Source organism: Emiliania huxleyi, assembly GCF_000372725.1.
Source record: "Emiliania huxleyi CCMP1516 unplaced genomic scaffold EMIHUscaffold_345, whole genome shotgun sequence".
NCBI classification, from domain to species: Eukaryota; Haptophyta; order Isochrysidales; family Noelaerhabdaceae; genus Emiliania; species Emiliania huxleyi.
In genome coordinates, this window is record NW_005199402.1 from 49,839 (window position 1) to 66,056 (window position 16,218).

The window sequence follows — 16,218 nt, forward strand, 5'->3', positions numbered from 1 at the left end:
GTTCAGCAGAGAGCGGGCTCCGCGCCGAAGAGGGCCGCCGGAAGCGGCGCCTGGGCGAGCATGAGCGCGCGGAATCCCTCAAAGGCGGCAGGACGCACGTCGAGGGTGAGGCCCTTGTACGTCGCCCACCGCGTGCCCGCCGCGGAGCCGACGGCGGCGTCGAGGCAGCCCGCCGCGTGCTGGAAGTCCTGGCAGGCGGCGCGCAGGCCGTCGGCGTCCGCCGTGTTTTGGATGGTGGCTCGGTAGGAGAGGGCGGCCGCGAGGTTGAACATGGCACAGGCGCGCTCAAAGCCGAGCTGGGAGAGCGTGCACTTCGCCTCGGGGCGGAGCGCGTCGTTCCACGTGAAGGCGAGCTGCGCCTCGGTGCGGCGGAGAGCCTCGTCGACAGCGGTGCCAAAGCGCGAGCCCATCGAGGTGAGCAGCCGCGCGTACCGCGCGAGCAGGCCGACCGAGTCGTCGGCGTTCGCGTCGGAGAGCGCCTTGAGCGAGATCTGGCGCGACGACTCGCGCAGCGAATGCACCTCGCCGATCGCGGGCATGTGCGAGTCCGCCTGCTCGCGCGAGTACGAGATGGAGATGAAGGCCCACAGGCCCTTTTGCAGGTCCGCCTTTGACGGCTTCTTGAGGTCGAGGAATATCAAGTCCTCCATCCCCCAGAAAAGGTTCGTGGACCGGCGGTGGTCGGGGTCGTTCCGTCCGCAAGGCGCCGACGAGTCGACGAGGAAGGGTTCTTTTTATTTCTCAGCTTCAACCGGCAACAAGCACCAAGAAAAAACAACATACCTTTACAACACCAAGATATACCTACACACCAAGAAAGGCTGCGCTTTGCACGCTCATGCTGGCCCTTCTCGCCGCGCCCGCGCTGTCGGTCGTCTCGACCGCCAGCGCCGCCTCCTCGCCGCGGCTGGCCGCGCGGAGCGCTCTGCTGCGCTCGCTCGAGCCAAACAGTCCGCCGCGCCTGCTCAACGCGGAGCACATGGCGCTGATCGGTCAGCTCGAGGCGGCAGGCACGACGCCCACGACTGAGGATTTTCTCCAGCTGGGCCTCCAGGGACGGTGGGCGCTGTGCGCGACAATCCGCAACGCAGGCTTGCTCGAGCCGGGAATGTCTCCCGCGCACGCCGCGGCCAGCGGCGCCGGCGGCGCGGCGGGCGGGCTGCTTCCGATCGGCATCGCCCGCGCGGAGACCGCCCTCAGCATCGGCAACAGCACGGTCCGCTCGCGAGCCTGGTTCCAGCTGCTCGATGGAGAGCGGAAGCAGGTGGGGGCGCTGCTCGACGTCGAGTCGCGGTTCGCGTTCGAGTCGGACAGCGTGACGGGCGCGAGGCTGTTGGCCCTCCGGCCCGCCCGCCCGCCTCGGCTCGCGCTCAAGACCAACGACCTCGGGTGCTCGATCGACGCGCTGGTCGAGGCGCTGCACGCACAGCTCTCGCCCGAGTTCGCTCTGGTGGAGGGCGAGCAGTATGACCGGCTCCGGCTGAGCACAACCTACCTGGACGAGTCGCTCTGGGTGGCGAGGGCGGCGCCCCACTGCTGCTCCGTCTTCTACCGCGCCGACGACGAGATGGCCTGGCTCTCGGGCGTCCAATAGCTTGGCTTGTCGACAACACCGTGCGCGGGGAAGGAGCGCGCGAAGCGCAGACTCCCCGCCTTCATTGGCAGCCTTGGCCGCACATGCGACATGCGCGGTCGTCGGGTGCTCTTGTCCTGTTCACGGCGCTTTCGCACAAAAGCGTTACGTCGTTGCTTGTGGTTCTCGTGGTGCTGCTGTGCACAGAATCCATAAAAAAGAAATAAACCTCGGCCAGAGGACAGCAGACGGCGGGATGCATGAGCCCTGGTTGCCTGGACGGCGCGGTCCGAACTCCGAGCGTCACCGTCAGGGGCCGCGTCACACAGGAGTGTCAGGACTTCACCATGTGGCGCAGGTCCTGACACGTGACAGCCTCCTGACACCCCCAGCACCCCGTCACCCCCAGGCCCTCCCCAGCGCCGCCCGGGGGGCGGATAGAGAGGACAGAGAGCTCTATCGAGAGTTGCCAGTGCTCAAACTTTACCGGTATGGGAGTTTTTGGCTAATCAAACCCAAGGCCTGCACTAATCAAAAAGTGGTACGGGATACCAGTTGCCTCACGGAAATCAAAGCGAGTCGGAGTGCCTTCTTGGTGGCAAAATCGGCAAAATCGGCAAAATACCGGGTATTTTGCGGGTATACCTGGAAAAACCCGGGTATACCCGGGTAATACCCGCACTTTTGCATGGTTTCGCCCCCGGGACCACACCGACAGCCGCTACAACTAATGAAATCCCCGCATACCACTTTCGCATACCACTATACCATACCACGAAAAAACTTCGTAACTCCTTGGCGACGAGCCGCGGGCTTTTGCCATTGCGTGCCAGCCTCAGACAGCCGGGCCGCCCGAGAGTTTTACTGACGAGTTTCTCTCGCGGGGGCGGCCCGGCACAACCAACCCTGTGCTCAGCACAAAAAAAAATTCTGGCGCAGCGGCCGGCGTGAGCCGCGCCAGCTGTCGACAGATGTCGACAGATTCGATGGATTTGATGGATCCCTTGATGGTCCGATGGGCGACGGGCGACCCCCCCAAACCCCCCCACCAGGTCTCGAACCTGCCTCCACTCGCTCGAATCAGGCGCTCCGAACGGCTTTGCAAGCCGGGCTTGCAAAATTGACGGCTAATGCTTCACTGCCTGATATAGTACAATTTTATTGCTTCAGCATCAACGCCACGCCACGTTCTAGGGACGCAGAGCGCGCACTGAGAGACCACTCACATCGCTGTTGCGGGGCGGCAATGTGACTGGACTCGCCGTGCGCGCCCAGCTAACCCTAGCCACCAGCCTGCGCCATACCCAGGTACGGTCGCACCTGTCTCTCCACCTATCATCCCAACTCCTCGGGCGACCGCGCGGCTGCGCTACTCACAGGCAGTCTCTGCGCGGTCGGACCGACTTTTTCAGACTTTGCTATTCTGGATACTGAGGGTATGTGCTGCTAGATCTCACTGAGCTGAGCTCGTATCTGGCTTTGGTAAGCAGTTTTGAGTTCGGTAATGTCTCCGGAGACGGAGGGCCGCGTCCGCGGACGACCATGACGTCGGCCAGGATCCCCCCGTGCGGGGGCCTTCGACGCGCCGTTTTTACGATACTTGCTTCAGCTACGTGCGTGAATGGGAGGTGTGATGCAGCATCCAGGCGTTAAAGAAGACGACATGAATGGTTCACAGAGAATGTGTGTTCAGACCTCTGCGCGGGGGGTGTGAACAGCCATTCCGCGTGGTTGAGGGGTTGAAGGGGTCTGTCAACCACTTGGTTGAGGGTTGAGGCCTCTGTCAACCACGTGGTTGACAGTTGAGGCAATCGGCCTCAACCAGCGCTCTGAGTAGAATGAAAAGCTATCTGCAGCGCCTCTTGCGCGATGCTTCCGGTCTTTCATGCCGGCGATCCCCGAGCTCGCAGTCTCGCAGACGCTCCTTGTCGTTCGCACGCACGCAGGCAGGGAGGCAGGCCTGGCCCTGGGGGATAGCCTCGGGGTGCGCGTTCGCAGGGAAGCGGAAGGGGCCATAAAGTAAACACGGGTCTGCCAAGGGAGCTCCGCGCTCTGGGTTCGCTCTAAGGGTAGGTAGGTAGGTAGTAAGGTGAAGAACAGCCAGGCTCGGACTGGACACCAACGCGGTATGGGTGGACGCTAGACAGATGATGACGACACGCACGAGCGACACACAGACACAAACAAGCTCACAAGACACACAGCCAGCTGGCTGCCACACACCCTGAGTCGGCGTACACATAACTCAGGGCCACATCCTCCCTGTCGCCCCCCCCAGCACTCCACGGTGCCAAGGGCACAAACAAGGGCACAACTCAAACAACAGACGACAGGAAGTGATATGTGAGGCTAGAGCAGTTTGCTCCACCTCTAGCAATCTCACCGGCCTGCGAGGCACGGACGAGACCGTATGTGGGGTCTAGTGAGGTGTCTATGGACGCGCTCTTCAGAGGCTAGCTGCCTACAGCTAGCCCTTCTCGCACTCACAAGCGATGACAGTCCAATGTATGAGCGTATGCAAGTTGAGGCGCGTGGGCTAAATCTAGGCCGCACGTCGTGGCACTATGACGAAGTAGACGTGCGGCCGCAGCGCGCCCGCCGCAGGCTCGGCGGTGCGCGCGTGTTAGCGACAAAGTTGCGGGTGGAGCCATGCCCGACTTTTCGAAGGTGAGGCCTCTGCGACGAGTGCCAGCCGCGCTGCGGAGCCACGCCCTTCGAGCCGCGTCCCGTCAGCACTGTCCCCGAGTGGTCCCGCCTCAGCGGCACACACTCTCGACCAGGACAGTCCCGCCAACGGAAACGTGTCGCGCGCCGGCGACGATTGCGGCGTGGTCGTTTTGAAGCAAAGATGGCACGACCACCGCCCTGCTTCGCAGACCGGGCAAGGAGGGGCCCGCTCCCGTTCCGCGAGGAACAGGAGGTCTCCCCCCCTCCCCCGGCCTGAGCAGCGGCGGATGGAAGGCAGCCCCTTGAGTCGAGGGCGGCGCGACCATTGCGCTGCATCAACGGCCAGAGACCGGGTCAGTACAGATGGTCGCGCCGCCCTCTAAGGGAGGGCGGAGGGGGGATATTTTTGGGGGAAAAGAAAGCGCACTACCCACAGTGCTTGCCACCCAGCACAGCACCACGCCGGCCGCTGCGCCCCCGCGTGCCAGCGCGATCCACCCGGCGGAGTGCCGCGGCCTCTCAGTCGCGACCACACGCCCCGTCACTCGTCCGTGAAAAGTACTACCCTCTCGCCTGATCGCAGGGCACACCGAAACTCCTCCGAGGGCGCGATACTTCTGAAGCAAAAGATGAGTGCGGACACAGGAGTGGAGATCGAGCTGACCTCAGATTTCATCGCCAACAACTTTGTCGAACAGTACTACGCCGCGATACACAAAGACCCGGAGCTCGTCCGCAAGTTTTACGGCGCCGACTCGGTGATGACGCACCTCGAGGCGCGAATGCTGCCGCGCCACGCCCTGGGGGGCGGGCACTCCCATCGACCCCCTCCCCCGCGCCCCGCAGACGTCGTCGAAGGAAGAGCCCATTCTGGGCGCCGACCTGATTCACGAAAAGATCGTCTCCCTCGGCCTTCAAGGAGGTGCCGGCCTGCTGCACCGCCCGCTGCACCGCCCCGCGCCTGTCTCCACGAGGGGGCGCTGCCATCCTCGCCCCCCCCCCTCCCCACCCCCGCCCCACCGGTCCCGAGGGAGTGGCTTCTCTGCCAGGCCTCGCGTGCATCCAGCACCTGGTCGCGCAGTCGTCGGCGGAAGGTGCCGGATCGGCCGTACTCGTGGCGCAAAACAGAGACGCCTCGCGGACCTCCCCCCCCTCTTCCTCCTCCGCTCGCCCTACGCTGCAGGCATCGTCATCATGGTGGTGGGCACCTTCGCGCGCGCCAACGAGTCCGTCTGCCACCCCTTCCGCCAGACCTTCATCCTCGGCAAGATGAGCCCCGACGACTCGTACGCCTTTTACCTCCGAAACAACATCTTTGCATGTGCGTCGCTGCTCCTCTCCACCCCCCTCCCCTCCCCTCCCTGTCCGGGTCAACCCCCCCCCCCCCCTCCCCCCAGTTGACGACGCCTTCCATGGAGAAGCACCACAGCACACTCAGCCGCCGCACCAGCACCCGCCGCCGCAGCCGCAGCCGCCCGCGCCACCCCAGCAGCAGCAGCAGCACCACCACCAACAGCAGCAGCAGCAGCAGCAGCAGTTGTCGCCGGTGGCGGTGCCGCAGGAGCATCCCCCCGACCCCGAGCCTCTGCAGCCGCTCCTCCCTCCGCTAGCGCCGCCGCCGCCGCCGCCGCCCGAACCAGCTGCAGAGCTTGAGCAGACTGACGCCGAGCCGGAGCCGCCCGCGCCGCCCGCGCCGCCCGCGCTGCGCGCGGAGCCGCCCGCCGCGGAGAAGAAGGCGGCAAAGGCGCCGAACGGCGTGGGGAGGTCCGCCGAGGCGCCGCCGGCAGCAGCGACCCAGAACGGGGCTGCAGAAGCCGCCGCCGACGCGCCGCCCGCGCCGCCGCCCGGTCCCATGTCTTGGGCGGCGAGGGCGGCGGCGGCGGCCACCAAGCAGGCTGCGCCGGCGCCGGCGCCCAAGCCGAACAAGGCGACGGCGGCTGCAGTGACCGCGGGCAAGGCGGAGGCGGACACCAGCGACGGTGCGGGCGACCGGCGCGCCGCCAGCTTGGCTGCCACCCTTTGTTGAGAGTCTGTGGTTGGTTGCATCAGGGGCGGCGGAGAGCGCGCCGCCGGCCGCGACGACGAGCTCTAGTGCGCCGTCGCGGGTGGACCAGCGGCCAAAGGAGTGGTCCTACGGCGTCTTCTGCCGTTCGGTGCGGACTTGCGGCGCTGCCTCCGGCCTGCCTCCGACCTCTCTCCGGCCTCTGTCCGACCTCTCTCCGGCCTCTGTCGCCTCTCTCCCCTCGCCGACCCACTCTTGCCTTGACGGTGCTGCCGCCCCCGGAGTCGAACCCGCTCCCCCCCCCCCCCCCCCTCTTCTAACCCACCGCAGGTGCACTCGACGATCCACGACGCTGCCAAGCTGAGCCCCTTCTTCGCGCAGTTCGGAGAGGTCAAGAGCATCAGCTGCCGCGACCACGGCAGCCGCAGATGCCGGCTCCGATGTCCCCGGCTTCCCCTGCTCACCCCCTTCCCCTCCCGACTTGCCGGCAGGCAACGCCATGGTCACCTTCACTTCGCAGGCCGCCGCGAGCTTCGCCCTCAAGAGCTTCGAAGAGAAGCCCGATATCTTCACCCTCGAGGGCAAGCCGGATGCCGGAGCCGGTGGAAGGGCGGGGCTGGACGGCGTCTCTTCACAGGCTCGCCCCGTGAACAGGCAAGCCGGTGCGGATCGAGGAGCTGAAAACCTTCACCGAGCGCTACCCAGGCGGGGCTCCGGCCGGTGGCCATCGCGCGGGCTAGAGGCAGCCGGCACAGGAGCCTTCTCGGAAGCTTCTCGGAGCCTTCCTATAGGCCCGCGCGCGGGGAGGGCTGGCGGGCGAGGCGCGGAGGGGCGGGGGGAGGGACGGGGCAGCAAGGGGCGCGGGCGCGGCGACGGGAGCCGGCCGCCGCGCTCTCGATCCGAGGCGAGTGGCGACGGGGGCGGGAAGGCTGCGGCGGCGAAGTGAGCGCGCTTCGCCCGGCCAGCCTCTCCGATGCTCGGCCGGCTGCCTTGGCCGTTAAAGTGGGATTTAGCCACGTGCGATCCCGCTTTGGCGCGGGGGCTGGCGAGAGCGGCCCTCCAGCGCCCGATTGGCGATGCGCGTGTCGTGAAAGACGCGGACACGCGAGCGAGAGGCCTCGTCAATTCGCACACCGACATCGGTGTCGATATCAATTGCATAAGAGATGAAGGTAAACGCGCTGTGCCAGAGTCTGTGGGGCGAGGTAATATACTTTTGAGAGCGGTATAAGGAAAATAACAATATATGTGGTCGATATCACGACGTCGCGGTTGGCACACACCGAATCGCACTCACTCAAACTAACGGGCGAACAGGTGAGACGTCTCTGTCTCACGGGTGTTTCGTCCCTGTCTCAACGCTGTGCCACAAATGCGTCTCAGTAATGTCTCACGGACTCTCACCGATCTCTGCGTTGTCTCAGCCTGGTCACAGCAACAGTCTCACTTTGTCTCAAGGATGTCACACACACGGCACAGTCACCTTCAGAGACGTGTTTGAGACACCAGTGAGACAAATGTTCACCCCTGCTGTGTGACACTGTCGTCTCTACTACGTCTCCTCATTTCATCTCAGAGCGTCTCACACTCGTCTCACGGTGAACAAGCGGCAATCCTCGTCTCACTCGGTCTCACAACGGCATAGTTGCTGCGCCAAGGAGCGCGACTGTCTCGTCTCACTTGCTTCTGAGACTGTGCTGAGCCACGGCGTGATGAGACACGGCGCAGAACGGGTGTGAGACGCCACAAGCCGCTGCCGTTGTCAGATACCATCTTACCATGCCATGAGCCAACCTGAGACGCAATCGTGAGACATTGGCGGGAGAGTCGAGACTATAGGCTGCGTCGTCTTTGCTAGCCAGTTGTAGCGCGGTCGGCAGAGGGGTGAGGGCGGCGACAGCATGGGTGGCGGCGAGCCGGCGAGGTGGGTGCTCGTGTGGGAAGGGCAGCGGTGGCGTTGGCACAGGCGGCGCCGGCGGCGGTGTCGGCGGCGGCGTGGCGCGTGGGCGGTGGCGTGGGACCGGTTGTGGGCAACGGTGGCGAGGGTGGCGGCGGTGCCTAATCAAGGGCGCCGGCGGTATGTGGGCCAGGTGTGGCAACGGCAAGGGCGGTGGGGCGGTGAGTGGGGCGGCGGCGTGGGTAACGCCCGGCGACGGCTGTAAGGGCTGAGGGGGCTGCGGCGTGGGCAACGACGTGGCGAGGGAAGCAGCGTGGCGCAATGGGGTGGGCGAGGGCGGCAAGGGCGGCAGTGGCGGCGGCGGCGGCGGCGGCGGCGGCGGGGGCGGCGGCAGGGGCAACGGCGCGGGCGGCGGCGTGGATGACGGCGCCGCCGCCGGCGGCGCGTGGGCGGTGGCGTGGGCGGCGGCGTGAAGAACGCGACGAACAGAGGGCGAGAGCGTAGTGCTGGGCACTAACCCGAACCGCCCTGCCCGCGAGCGCAACCGGCTACGCCCGCCGTTTGCGTCTGAGAGCGCGATAGAGCAACCGGCGGCTACGCGCCGTTTGAGCCAGAGAGCGCGATTATGCTTGGGGTTCGTCTACACTCACCGAGACCCGCCAGGCCGCACCTCAGACACAGCCTGAGTTGAGTCTCCCCAATCGCCACTGTCTCACAATTACGTCTCAGGTTGGCTCAGCATGGTCTCTACGGACCTGAGACGACTCAGTCAAGCAGCGGCTTGTGGCGTCGCAAACCCCGCCCTGCGCCACGTCTCATTGTGGCTCAGCACTGTCTCAGACGGAAGTGAGACGACTCACTTCGCTCAGGAATTGTGACGTCTCAGCCCAGCCGTGAGACTGAGTGATACGCGGCCGAAAGAGACGAATGTGAGACGCATCTGAGACGCATCTGAGACGCACCGGCGACACTGACACTCAGCACTGTGACAGCAGAGAGACGCTTGGAGAGACGCAGAGAGACGGAAAAAATCATGCAAGTGAGACAGGGACGAAACACCCGTGAGACAGAGACGTCTCACCAAAATTTCCCAAACTAACAAACACACGCTGCTCGCTGCTCGGGGCTCGCCGGGGCCGGTTCCCGATAGCGATAGCAACTCGACTGGGCACAGCCTTTCGGTTCGTGAAGGGTCGGTGCGTGTCGTGACCCCCTGGTGCCTGGAACACCCGTACCGAGGCGTACCCCCGCACCATTGGACCCACCATCTCCGTTGCTCGGTTGCTTAACCTGCACCTTGGAGCACGCCTTCTAGCCCGGTCGAACACCCCGGGTCGCGATTTTGGCAAGTGAATATGGGGGCATTTTGACGATGAAATAAGAATCTAATGCCCGAGAGAAACACATAGACACCCACGTGGTTGACCAACCCTTAGTAGGTGAGGGTCAGAGAGTGTTCACATTCACACCCAACAGACCGGCTCCAGCACACACGTACGAGCGTCTCAGCGCACACAGCGGCATCCTCCGCGCCTAGGCCTCCATAGCGTCCTCGCCCTCGCCCTCCTCGCCCTCCTCGTCATCGTCCTCCTCCTCCGCCTCGAGCGCCGCCTCGTAGTCAGCGACAAAGTCGACCTCCCCGCACGGCACCTGGTCCTCCTCCTCCCACGTCGCGATCTCCGGGGGCCAGCCCTCCCACAGCACCTTGTAGAGCACCGTACCCGCCGCGATCTCCTCCCCCTCCCGCCCCGGCACGTCCCCGCCGTCGGCAACCATCTTGCCAATCAGCCGCTCGATGACGAACTCGTCCGTCGGGTCCCACCCCCAGTCGTTGAGGTAGACCCAGCCGCGCTGGCGGGAGCAGGCGCACATCGCTTCCAGGGAGGGGCACGCCCCCCCCCCCCCCCCAGCATGGTGGTGGGCACCCCCCAGCAGTTCGTGGGCTAGGAATAGCCGCCAGAGAGTTGTGAAATCGTGGCTGAAAGTCCAATATCTTGGAGAATCTGACCAGTCTCAAGGCTCATGTAGCTCCAAAGCGCAAAGGATGATTTTCCTCTCGAAAATACTGCGAAATGAGGCGTAAAATCAAGGGCCCGGAGCGCGGAGGGTCTGACCACGAGTCTCTGGGGGGTCCGGCCATTTGGGTCCGGCCATTTGCTCAGGCGTCAGAATGCTGAGCTCGTACACTGGCAGCTCCGCAGAGGTTGAGGACGGCGGCGGCAGCGGCGGCGGCGCAGTGAGATCGCTGGCGAGCGTGTCCATGCCCGCCTCCCTGCGGGCGTAGAAGAACGCGCCGCCTCCTCGGCGAACCAGCCGGTGACCATCTTGCCTCCAACCCTCACATTCAGCTGGTACTTCTGGTGTCGAAGGAGCCGAGGAAGACACGCTTGCCGCCATCCTTCACCTGCGCCTTGAACTTCTTTTTGTCGCGGCCGTAGCTCACGTTCTTGTAGCCAGTCGTGTTCTTCTTCGTGATGGCTGGGATCAGCACAACGCCCTCTGACGACGGGGTCCGCGGCGGGGCCATCATGCAACGGACGCACGTAGGTGCGCAAGTTTGATGGATCCGTATTGGATTAAAACAAGGCTGCGAGTGGCCTGAAATCATTTGCCAGGCAATCATGTGGTTTTGGCGAGTGGTACGTATGAGGCAACCACAGGGCCATCGCACCGTCACGCACGCGATGATTACGTGTTCGTGTACCTCGAGGTATGTATTGACGTCTTTTATTTATTTTTGAAGGGGGAGGCGTTCGACGGGCTGCGTAATGCGACGCATTTGGACTGGCAAGTGACGTACACGCACCGAGTTTACGTATTCCCGAGAGGGTGTAATGTGATGCGTATACGCATATGGGCCTCCTTGCATGTGTAAAAAACAGTACAGCCCACGATTGGCGCGGGCGCTCGACCCCACCGGCCACGCGCACCGCGAGTTAGCAGAGTTACCGACCGGACTACCCGTACCCTTACCCCCGGCACGTATCCACGCGTCGCGAGTGAATTTATTGATACTGTTAGAGGTCGCGTCCTCGCCTAGTCCAGCCCCTGGGGAGTGGCGTCACAGACTGACACAGACGCGCGGCGGCAGCTTCGAGCTTTGCACATGCACATATGTAGCATGTGCATGTGCATGTGCATGTGTGCGTGTGCATGTGCATGTGCATGTGCATGTCCATGTCCATGTCCATGTGCATGTGCATGTGCATGTATGTGCATGTCTCATGTGACAACACGCAGGCGCCAAGCCGCAACCGACCGCGCCGCACCGAGTGGCACACTGTGGTGTGTGGACCGAGGATGTACAGGGATGACCGATTCCAGCACATACACGGCCTGACCAAAAACCACCCAGCATGCCCGGCCTCTGGCCACGCCAACCACGCGAACTCCGAACAACGACACGCTGTATGTTATATGACATCCACGGCGAGATCGAGGTCAGCGAGAGCCTCCGCAATACCTCCTTCATCCAGAGGGGAGTGCTGCGGGTGCGTCGACGTAAAGTGGCCGCGCATGCCACGGCGAAGATCGGCGCGGCAGAGGAAGCAGAAGCTGCCGCGGCAGTGGTGGCAGCGGATATGGTTTGAGTTGTCCTCCTTGTGGTTGACGGCGCCACAGGTCGGGCAGCGCTTCCCACGCAGCGCGAGCTGGTGCTGGAGGCGCTCGAGGTTCTGGCCGCCACGCTGCTGGTTGAGCAGCTGGCGGGCGAGCCGATCCTCACGGCGCTGAGCTGCAGTCAGACGCAGCGGCCCAGCGCCACCACGCCGGGGAGCTTCCGTCGGAAAGACGACGCAGCCGCCGCTGCGAAAGTGATCGTACGGATTGGCGCTCCCGATGATCTGGCCGCAGCTCCAGCAAAAGTGGGCGGCGCAGAAGCGGCACTGCATGTGGTTGCACCCCTCGGTCCGCTCAATGGCAGCCCTGCAGCTCGGGCACTGCTTGGCCGTCCTCTTGATCACCTCGAGGGTTTTGAGCTCGGCTAGCTTCGCGTGCACAGCCGCGCGGGAGCTCGAATGGGAAGAGGAGGAGGCAGCCTGTCCCACCATCCGAGCCGCCCTTGCGGCGAGGTAGGCCGTCCTGGCCTCTAGGCTCGCGCACTCGCTCCCCGGGTGATACGGATCGTAGCACGCCGCACAGAAGTTGAAGTCGCACTCGGGGCAAATGCAAAGGTCCGAGTCGTCGACAGGCAGGCACGGCACTGCCTGCGGCGGCAGCACCAGCTCAGATTCGCCATGGGCGAATTTGCAGCGGCTGCCAGCCGCGCAAGCACCTGCCTCCCAGAACTTGCACAGGGTGCCCTTCAGCAGAGGTCGCCCCGAGTGCCTGTACTGGGCGGACGCGGGGTCGCATCGCGGGCAGTAGCACAGCCCAGGCAGCGCTGCAAGCAGCTGCTCCTTCCGCAAGCCTTCCCATTTGCACTGTGTCTCCGACGGCACCAGCTGCGCGATGAGCGCCGCTGGCAGCTCAGAACGGCACTCGGGCATGGGGCAGCGGATGCCGTCGATGGTAGCCGAGTCGACGGCTGTCTCAATCATCACGCGGAGGCACTGCCGGCATACAGCGTGCTCACAGCCGGCCGCCACGCCCGCGACGCACGCCATGCCAGGGACCTCATCCATGCAGATCGGGCACGTGTGCACCTCGAGTGCAAAGGCACGCTGCTCCTCCTCGAAGGCGTATTGGAGGATCGCCACGAGCGCCTCGTTCGGCGACTCGCACTCGGCCACCACCCGAACATCATCCAGGCTGCCGCCATTGCTGCCACTGCCGCCGCCGCAGCCGTCGATATTTTCTGCTGCGGGTGCACTCTTAACACCGTGTGGCCGAAGCGTGAGGCACGGCGCACCGCCTTCGAGATCGCTGCCGTCATAGCCATTGCCATCCAAGCCAAGAAGAGCCATCGCCTCGTGCTTCAGCCATTCCACCCACGAGAAGACCACGCCATTGCCTGCCATGTCTTCCCACAGCTTATCGAGTGCCTTCGCACACAAGCTGAGCTGTTCGACATCAAGCCACAGTGCAGAAAGAGTGAAGCGCGGCGGCGAACTGGAAGGGTAGTCGCGCGGTAGTACCAAAGCAAGATGGAGTGGCGGAAGGAAGCGCGCCGTCGCGACGAGAGAGCGCCCACTCTTCGAGCGCGTTGGCAGGACTGCCTGCACGCCGGCGGCTGCCTCGGTCTGAGCGTTCACCAGCTCACGAGGATCGCGCACGAAAGAGGTGAATCCCGCCACGGCCTTGCTGGACGCCTCCGAGACAGGTGGCTCGTGATCACCCAGCTCCACCTGGAGGCTCACTCGCGTTTCAAGAGCCACCTCAACATCCACGCTGAAGGCGGAAAGGGCTGCGCCGTCGTTGTCGGTAACGCTATCGCCGACTAGGACATTGTCGCCGTACACGGACTGCAGCACGAGCAGCTCGTTGGCCTGCTCCTCCTCGTCACTCGAGGACATGGTCGCGACCGACGTGGTCGCGACCGACATGGTCGCGACCGAGAAGCGAAAAAAAATTTAATATTGTGTGTAAGCCGTCGCCCACCCTTGGGCGCCTGCCCGTTGTCGTCTTTATCGAGGGGTCGCGTACCATGCGGAATCGACCCTATCAAGTGCTCAAGTGCTCAAGTGCTCCAGGCGGAGTGTGCGTACGTCCCAGCATGGATTGGTCTATGCCCGTCCGCCACCGCCGGGGCCTCCAATCGCTGCAGCCTGTCCACCGGCGCCTCTGCTCATCTCTCTCGCGCGCCTCCTCCCGCCGCTACCTTGAGCACGAGAGCAGAGAGGCCACGCTCGGCGCGAGAGCGAGGGACGCCCAGGTCCGGCGCGCCGAGTCTGCCTTCCAGTCGGCCGTCTCGTACCTGCTGCCCAAAGACGCTGTCGCCGAGGCCGCTGTGCACGCGGAGCGGTCGGGGCAGGGCGGAGGCCACGCCGCCTTTGGCGACGAGGCTGGCTCACACGTCGAGCGTGCAATCAACAGGGCGGTGCGCGAGGGCCTCTTTGATGACCTGGAAAATGCGGGCAAGCCGTTGCGGCAGCAATCGGAGAACGTCTTCGAGGTGCTTGCTGGCGAGACTACCGCCAATCGGATCCTCAAGCAGGCCGGCTGCGCCCCCGCTTGGATCGAGCTGAGGAAGGAGATTCGGCACGGCCTCGCGGCCTCGCGCAGGCAGCTCGCGATTGCCTACATCCAAGTGGTGGACGAGCATTATGACGAATCCGCCGGCGCAACACCGGCGTTTGCCGAGGCGGCAGGGAGGAGGGCGGCGCGGCGGGTGGCGGCGGCGAGGGGCGCGGCGGCAGCGGCTGAGGCGGCAGAGGTGGCGCGGCGGGCAAAGGCGCGTCTGAGGCGGGTGCAAGCCGAGTCGCGTGGCTCCTCGCGGCTCGACGTGGCGGCGGCTCGTCGGGCGGCGGCTGCGGCGAGAGAGGTTGAGGTTCGCAGCGCCCGCGCGGCTGCCACCGCGGTACGCAGCGCCGCAGCGGACGCCGCCGCGGCGACAAAAGCTGCCGGTGCCGAGGGGCCAGAAGAGGGCGAGTGGGATGAGTGGGATGACGTGTTGTGTCATCGATGGGAGGTGGCGCTGGCCGAGTTTGAGGAGCGGTGCGCCGAGCTCAACGCACGGATCGACGACTTCAACCTCGTCGTGCCCGGGCTGTGGCAGCAACTGCCGCGGGTGACCCTCGCGCCCGCCGTCATCCGCGCCATCGACGAGGCGGAGGCGTTGCTGGCGGCGCGCCGAGCCGGGTCCTGGAGCTTGCCCGCCTCTGCCCGCCGCAACAAGGGCGGCGCTGGCGCGTTGGCCTCGGCGCGCTCCCTCACCGCGTTTGGTGCGAGTTTTGCCCTTTCAGACGTGGAGATGCCCTCCCTCGCCAGCGCTCTTGGAGCAATCTTTGCGAGGCCGGGCAGGTGATTGATGGGTGACTGAAATGGACTTCTCATGGCCGCCAGCGGCCGCTAGCGCAGGTAGCCGGGGTGTGCTGTCTCCTCCGCTCCCCGGCCGGCGCGATCCCGTCGCTCCACTAGACAGGCGTGAGTGGTGTGCACGCTCTCCCAAGATCGAATTTACCCAAGGCCAAGCGAGCTTGTGCGTGTAAAATTCTTGCAAAGCGGACTTTTTGTGATTCGCGCGATTCTCGCTACGCTCCGACCGCACATGCACAGCGGTGTTATATATCATATATATCGTACACAAAGAAGTAAGAGAACGACCGCGGTGAAAACCTGCGCGGCCCCCGGCAACGGCGCTCGTGGCCTGCGTGTGACTTTTTGTTTTTTTGTGATTTGTCTGAGCCCTGGCTGTCAGGCTGTCAGGTGCTGTCAGGTGATCTGTCGGGCTGTCGGGCACTGTCAGGCACTGTCAGGTGCCTCTGTCAGACTAGCTGTCAGGTGCTGTCAGTGCTGTCAGGTGCTGTCGGGTGCGTGTCTGACAGGCGAGGTGATCTGTAGCTGTCGGGTGCTGTCGGAGCTGTCGGGTGTTGCTGTCAGACGCTGTCGGAGCTGTCAGAGCTGTCAGGCTGCTGCTGCTGTTAGACGTTGGGCTGTTGCTGTCAGGTGCTGTCAGGTGGTGCTGTCGGGGTGCTGTCAGGCTCTGACACACACCAGCCACACTTATGACACTATCAAGAGGAGACCAGCAGGACTCTACTACACATACTCTCAGCCTCTCCTCCTACACGGCGCGTGATCACGCCGGCGGCGGCGGCCGCCTTGGGAGCGCAGATGGCGGCGCAGAGGCACAGGCGGCGGCGGCGGCACAGACGGCGGCGGCCATCCCCACCCAGACGCCGTAGGCATATGACTGTAGGGCCCCAGAAGGCTAGCTGGTAGCTTCATTTGTAGTAGCACAGCCGCCGGTGCTGGAGAGGGGTCCGCAGAGGTGGGGCGGGAGGGTTGAAAGAGAGACCCATGACCATCCCATGACTACATGGACATGGACCACACTCACATGTCTTTGCATGTAATTTTGTTATACCCTCATGGGGCACAAGAAAGAGGCTCTACGGGGTCTGTGTACGGTCTGTGCTGCTGTCAGGCTGTCAGCGCTGCTGTCACGTGTCAGGCCACTGTGTGCTGTCGTCGGGCTGT

General features: G+C 64.3%; 6 protein-coding genes across 6 annotated transcripts; 3 read left to right on the forward strand and 3 right to left on the reverse strand.

The window, feature by feature from the left end:
* Window positions 1-2: 2 nt before the first annotated feature.
* EMIHUDRAFT_241877 (hypothetical protein) lies at window positions 3-650 on the reverse strand (the record flags this gene model as incomplete). Its single annotated transcript, XM_005773114.1, has 1 exon — window positions 3-650. The coding sequence occupies one exon, from the start codon at window positions 648-650 to the stop codon at window positions 3-5; it is 648 nt and encodes a 215-aa protein (XP_005773171.1).
* A 170-nt stretch (window positions 651-820) lies between these two features.
* On the forward strand, window positions 821-1,808 carry EMIHUDRAFT_369039 (hypothetical protein). Its single transcript, XM_005773115.1, has one exon. It carries the CDS (start codon window positions 839-841, stop codon window positions 1,592-1,594), a length of 756 nt encoding a protein of 251 aa, XP_005773172.1. The 5' UTR covers window positions 821-838; the 3' UTR covers window positions 1,595-1,808.
* A 2,280-nt stretch (window positions 1,809-4,088) lies between these two features.
* On the forward strand, window positions 4,089-6,982 carry EMIHUDRAFT_241880 (hypothetical protein; the record flags this gene model as incomplete). The annotated part of the gene is made up of 9 exons (XM_005773116.1): window positions 4,089-4,240; window positions 4,824-4,998; window positions 5,087-5,162; window positions 5,290-5,334; window positions 5,424-5,561; window positions 6,290-6,393; window positions 6,573-6,684; window positions 6,734-6,844; window positions 6,897-6,982. 9 exons carry the CDS (start codon window positions 4,089-4,091, stop codon window positions 6,980-6,982), a joined length of 999 nt encoding a protein of 332 aa, XP_005773173.1.
* A 1,034-nt stretch (window positions 6,983-8,016) lies between these two features.
* On the reverse strand, window positions 8,017-10,011 carry EMIHUDRAFT_241881 (hypothetical protein; the record flags this gene model as incomplete). Its single annotated transcript, XM_005773117.1, has 3 exons — window positions 8,017-8,036; window positions 9,393-9,429; window positions 9,790-10,011. 3 exons carry the CDS (start codon window positions 10,009-10,011, stop codon window positions 8,017-8,019), a joined length of 279 nt encoding a protein of 92 aa, XP_005773174.1.
* A 1,541-nt stretch (window positions 10,012-11,552) lies between these two features.
* EMIHUDRAFT_117507 (hypothetical protein) lies at window positions 11,553-13,622 on the reverse strand (the record flags this gene model as incomplete). Its single annotated transcript, XM_005773118.1, has 2 exons — window positions 11,553-12,937; window positions 12,989-13,622. The coding sequence occupies 2 exons, from the start codon at window positions 13,620-13,622 to the stop codon at window positions 11,553-11,555; spliced, it is 2,019 nt and encodes a 672-aa protein (XP_005773175.1).
* Window positions 13,623-13,792: 170 nt separating this feature from the next.
* On the forward strand, window positions 13,793-15,043 carry EMIHUDRAFT_241884 (hypothetical protein; the record flags this gene model as incomplete). The annotated part of the gene is made up of 2 exons (XM_005773119.1): window positions 13,793-14,370; window positions 14,605-15,043. 2 exons carry the CDS (start codon window positions 13,793-13,795, stop codon window positions 15,041-15,043), a joined length of 1,017 nt encoding a protein of 338 aa, XP_005773176.1.
* Between the last annotated feature and the right edge of the window lie 1,175 nt (window positions 15,044-16,218).

What these genes read in the sequence shown, in the direction of transcription:
- EMIHUDRAFT_369039 (XM_005773115.1), top strand. Translation starts at nt 839, where the DNA reads ATGCTGGCCCTTCTCGCCGCGCCCGCGCTGTCGGTCGTCTCGACCGCC.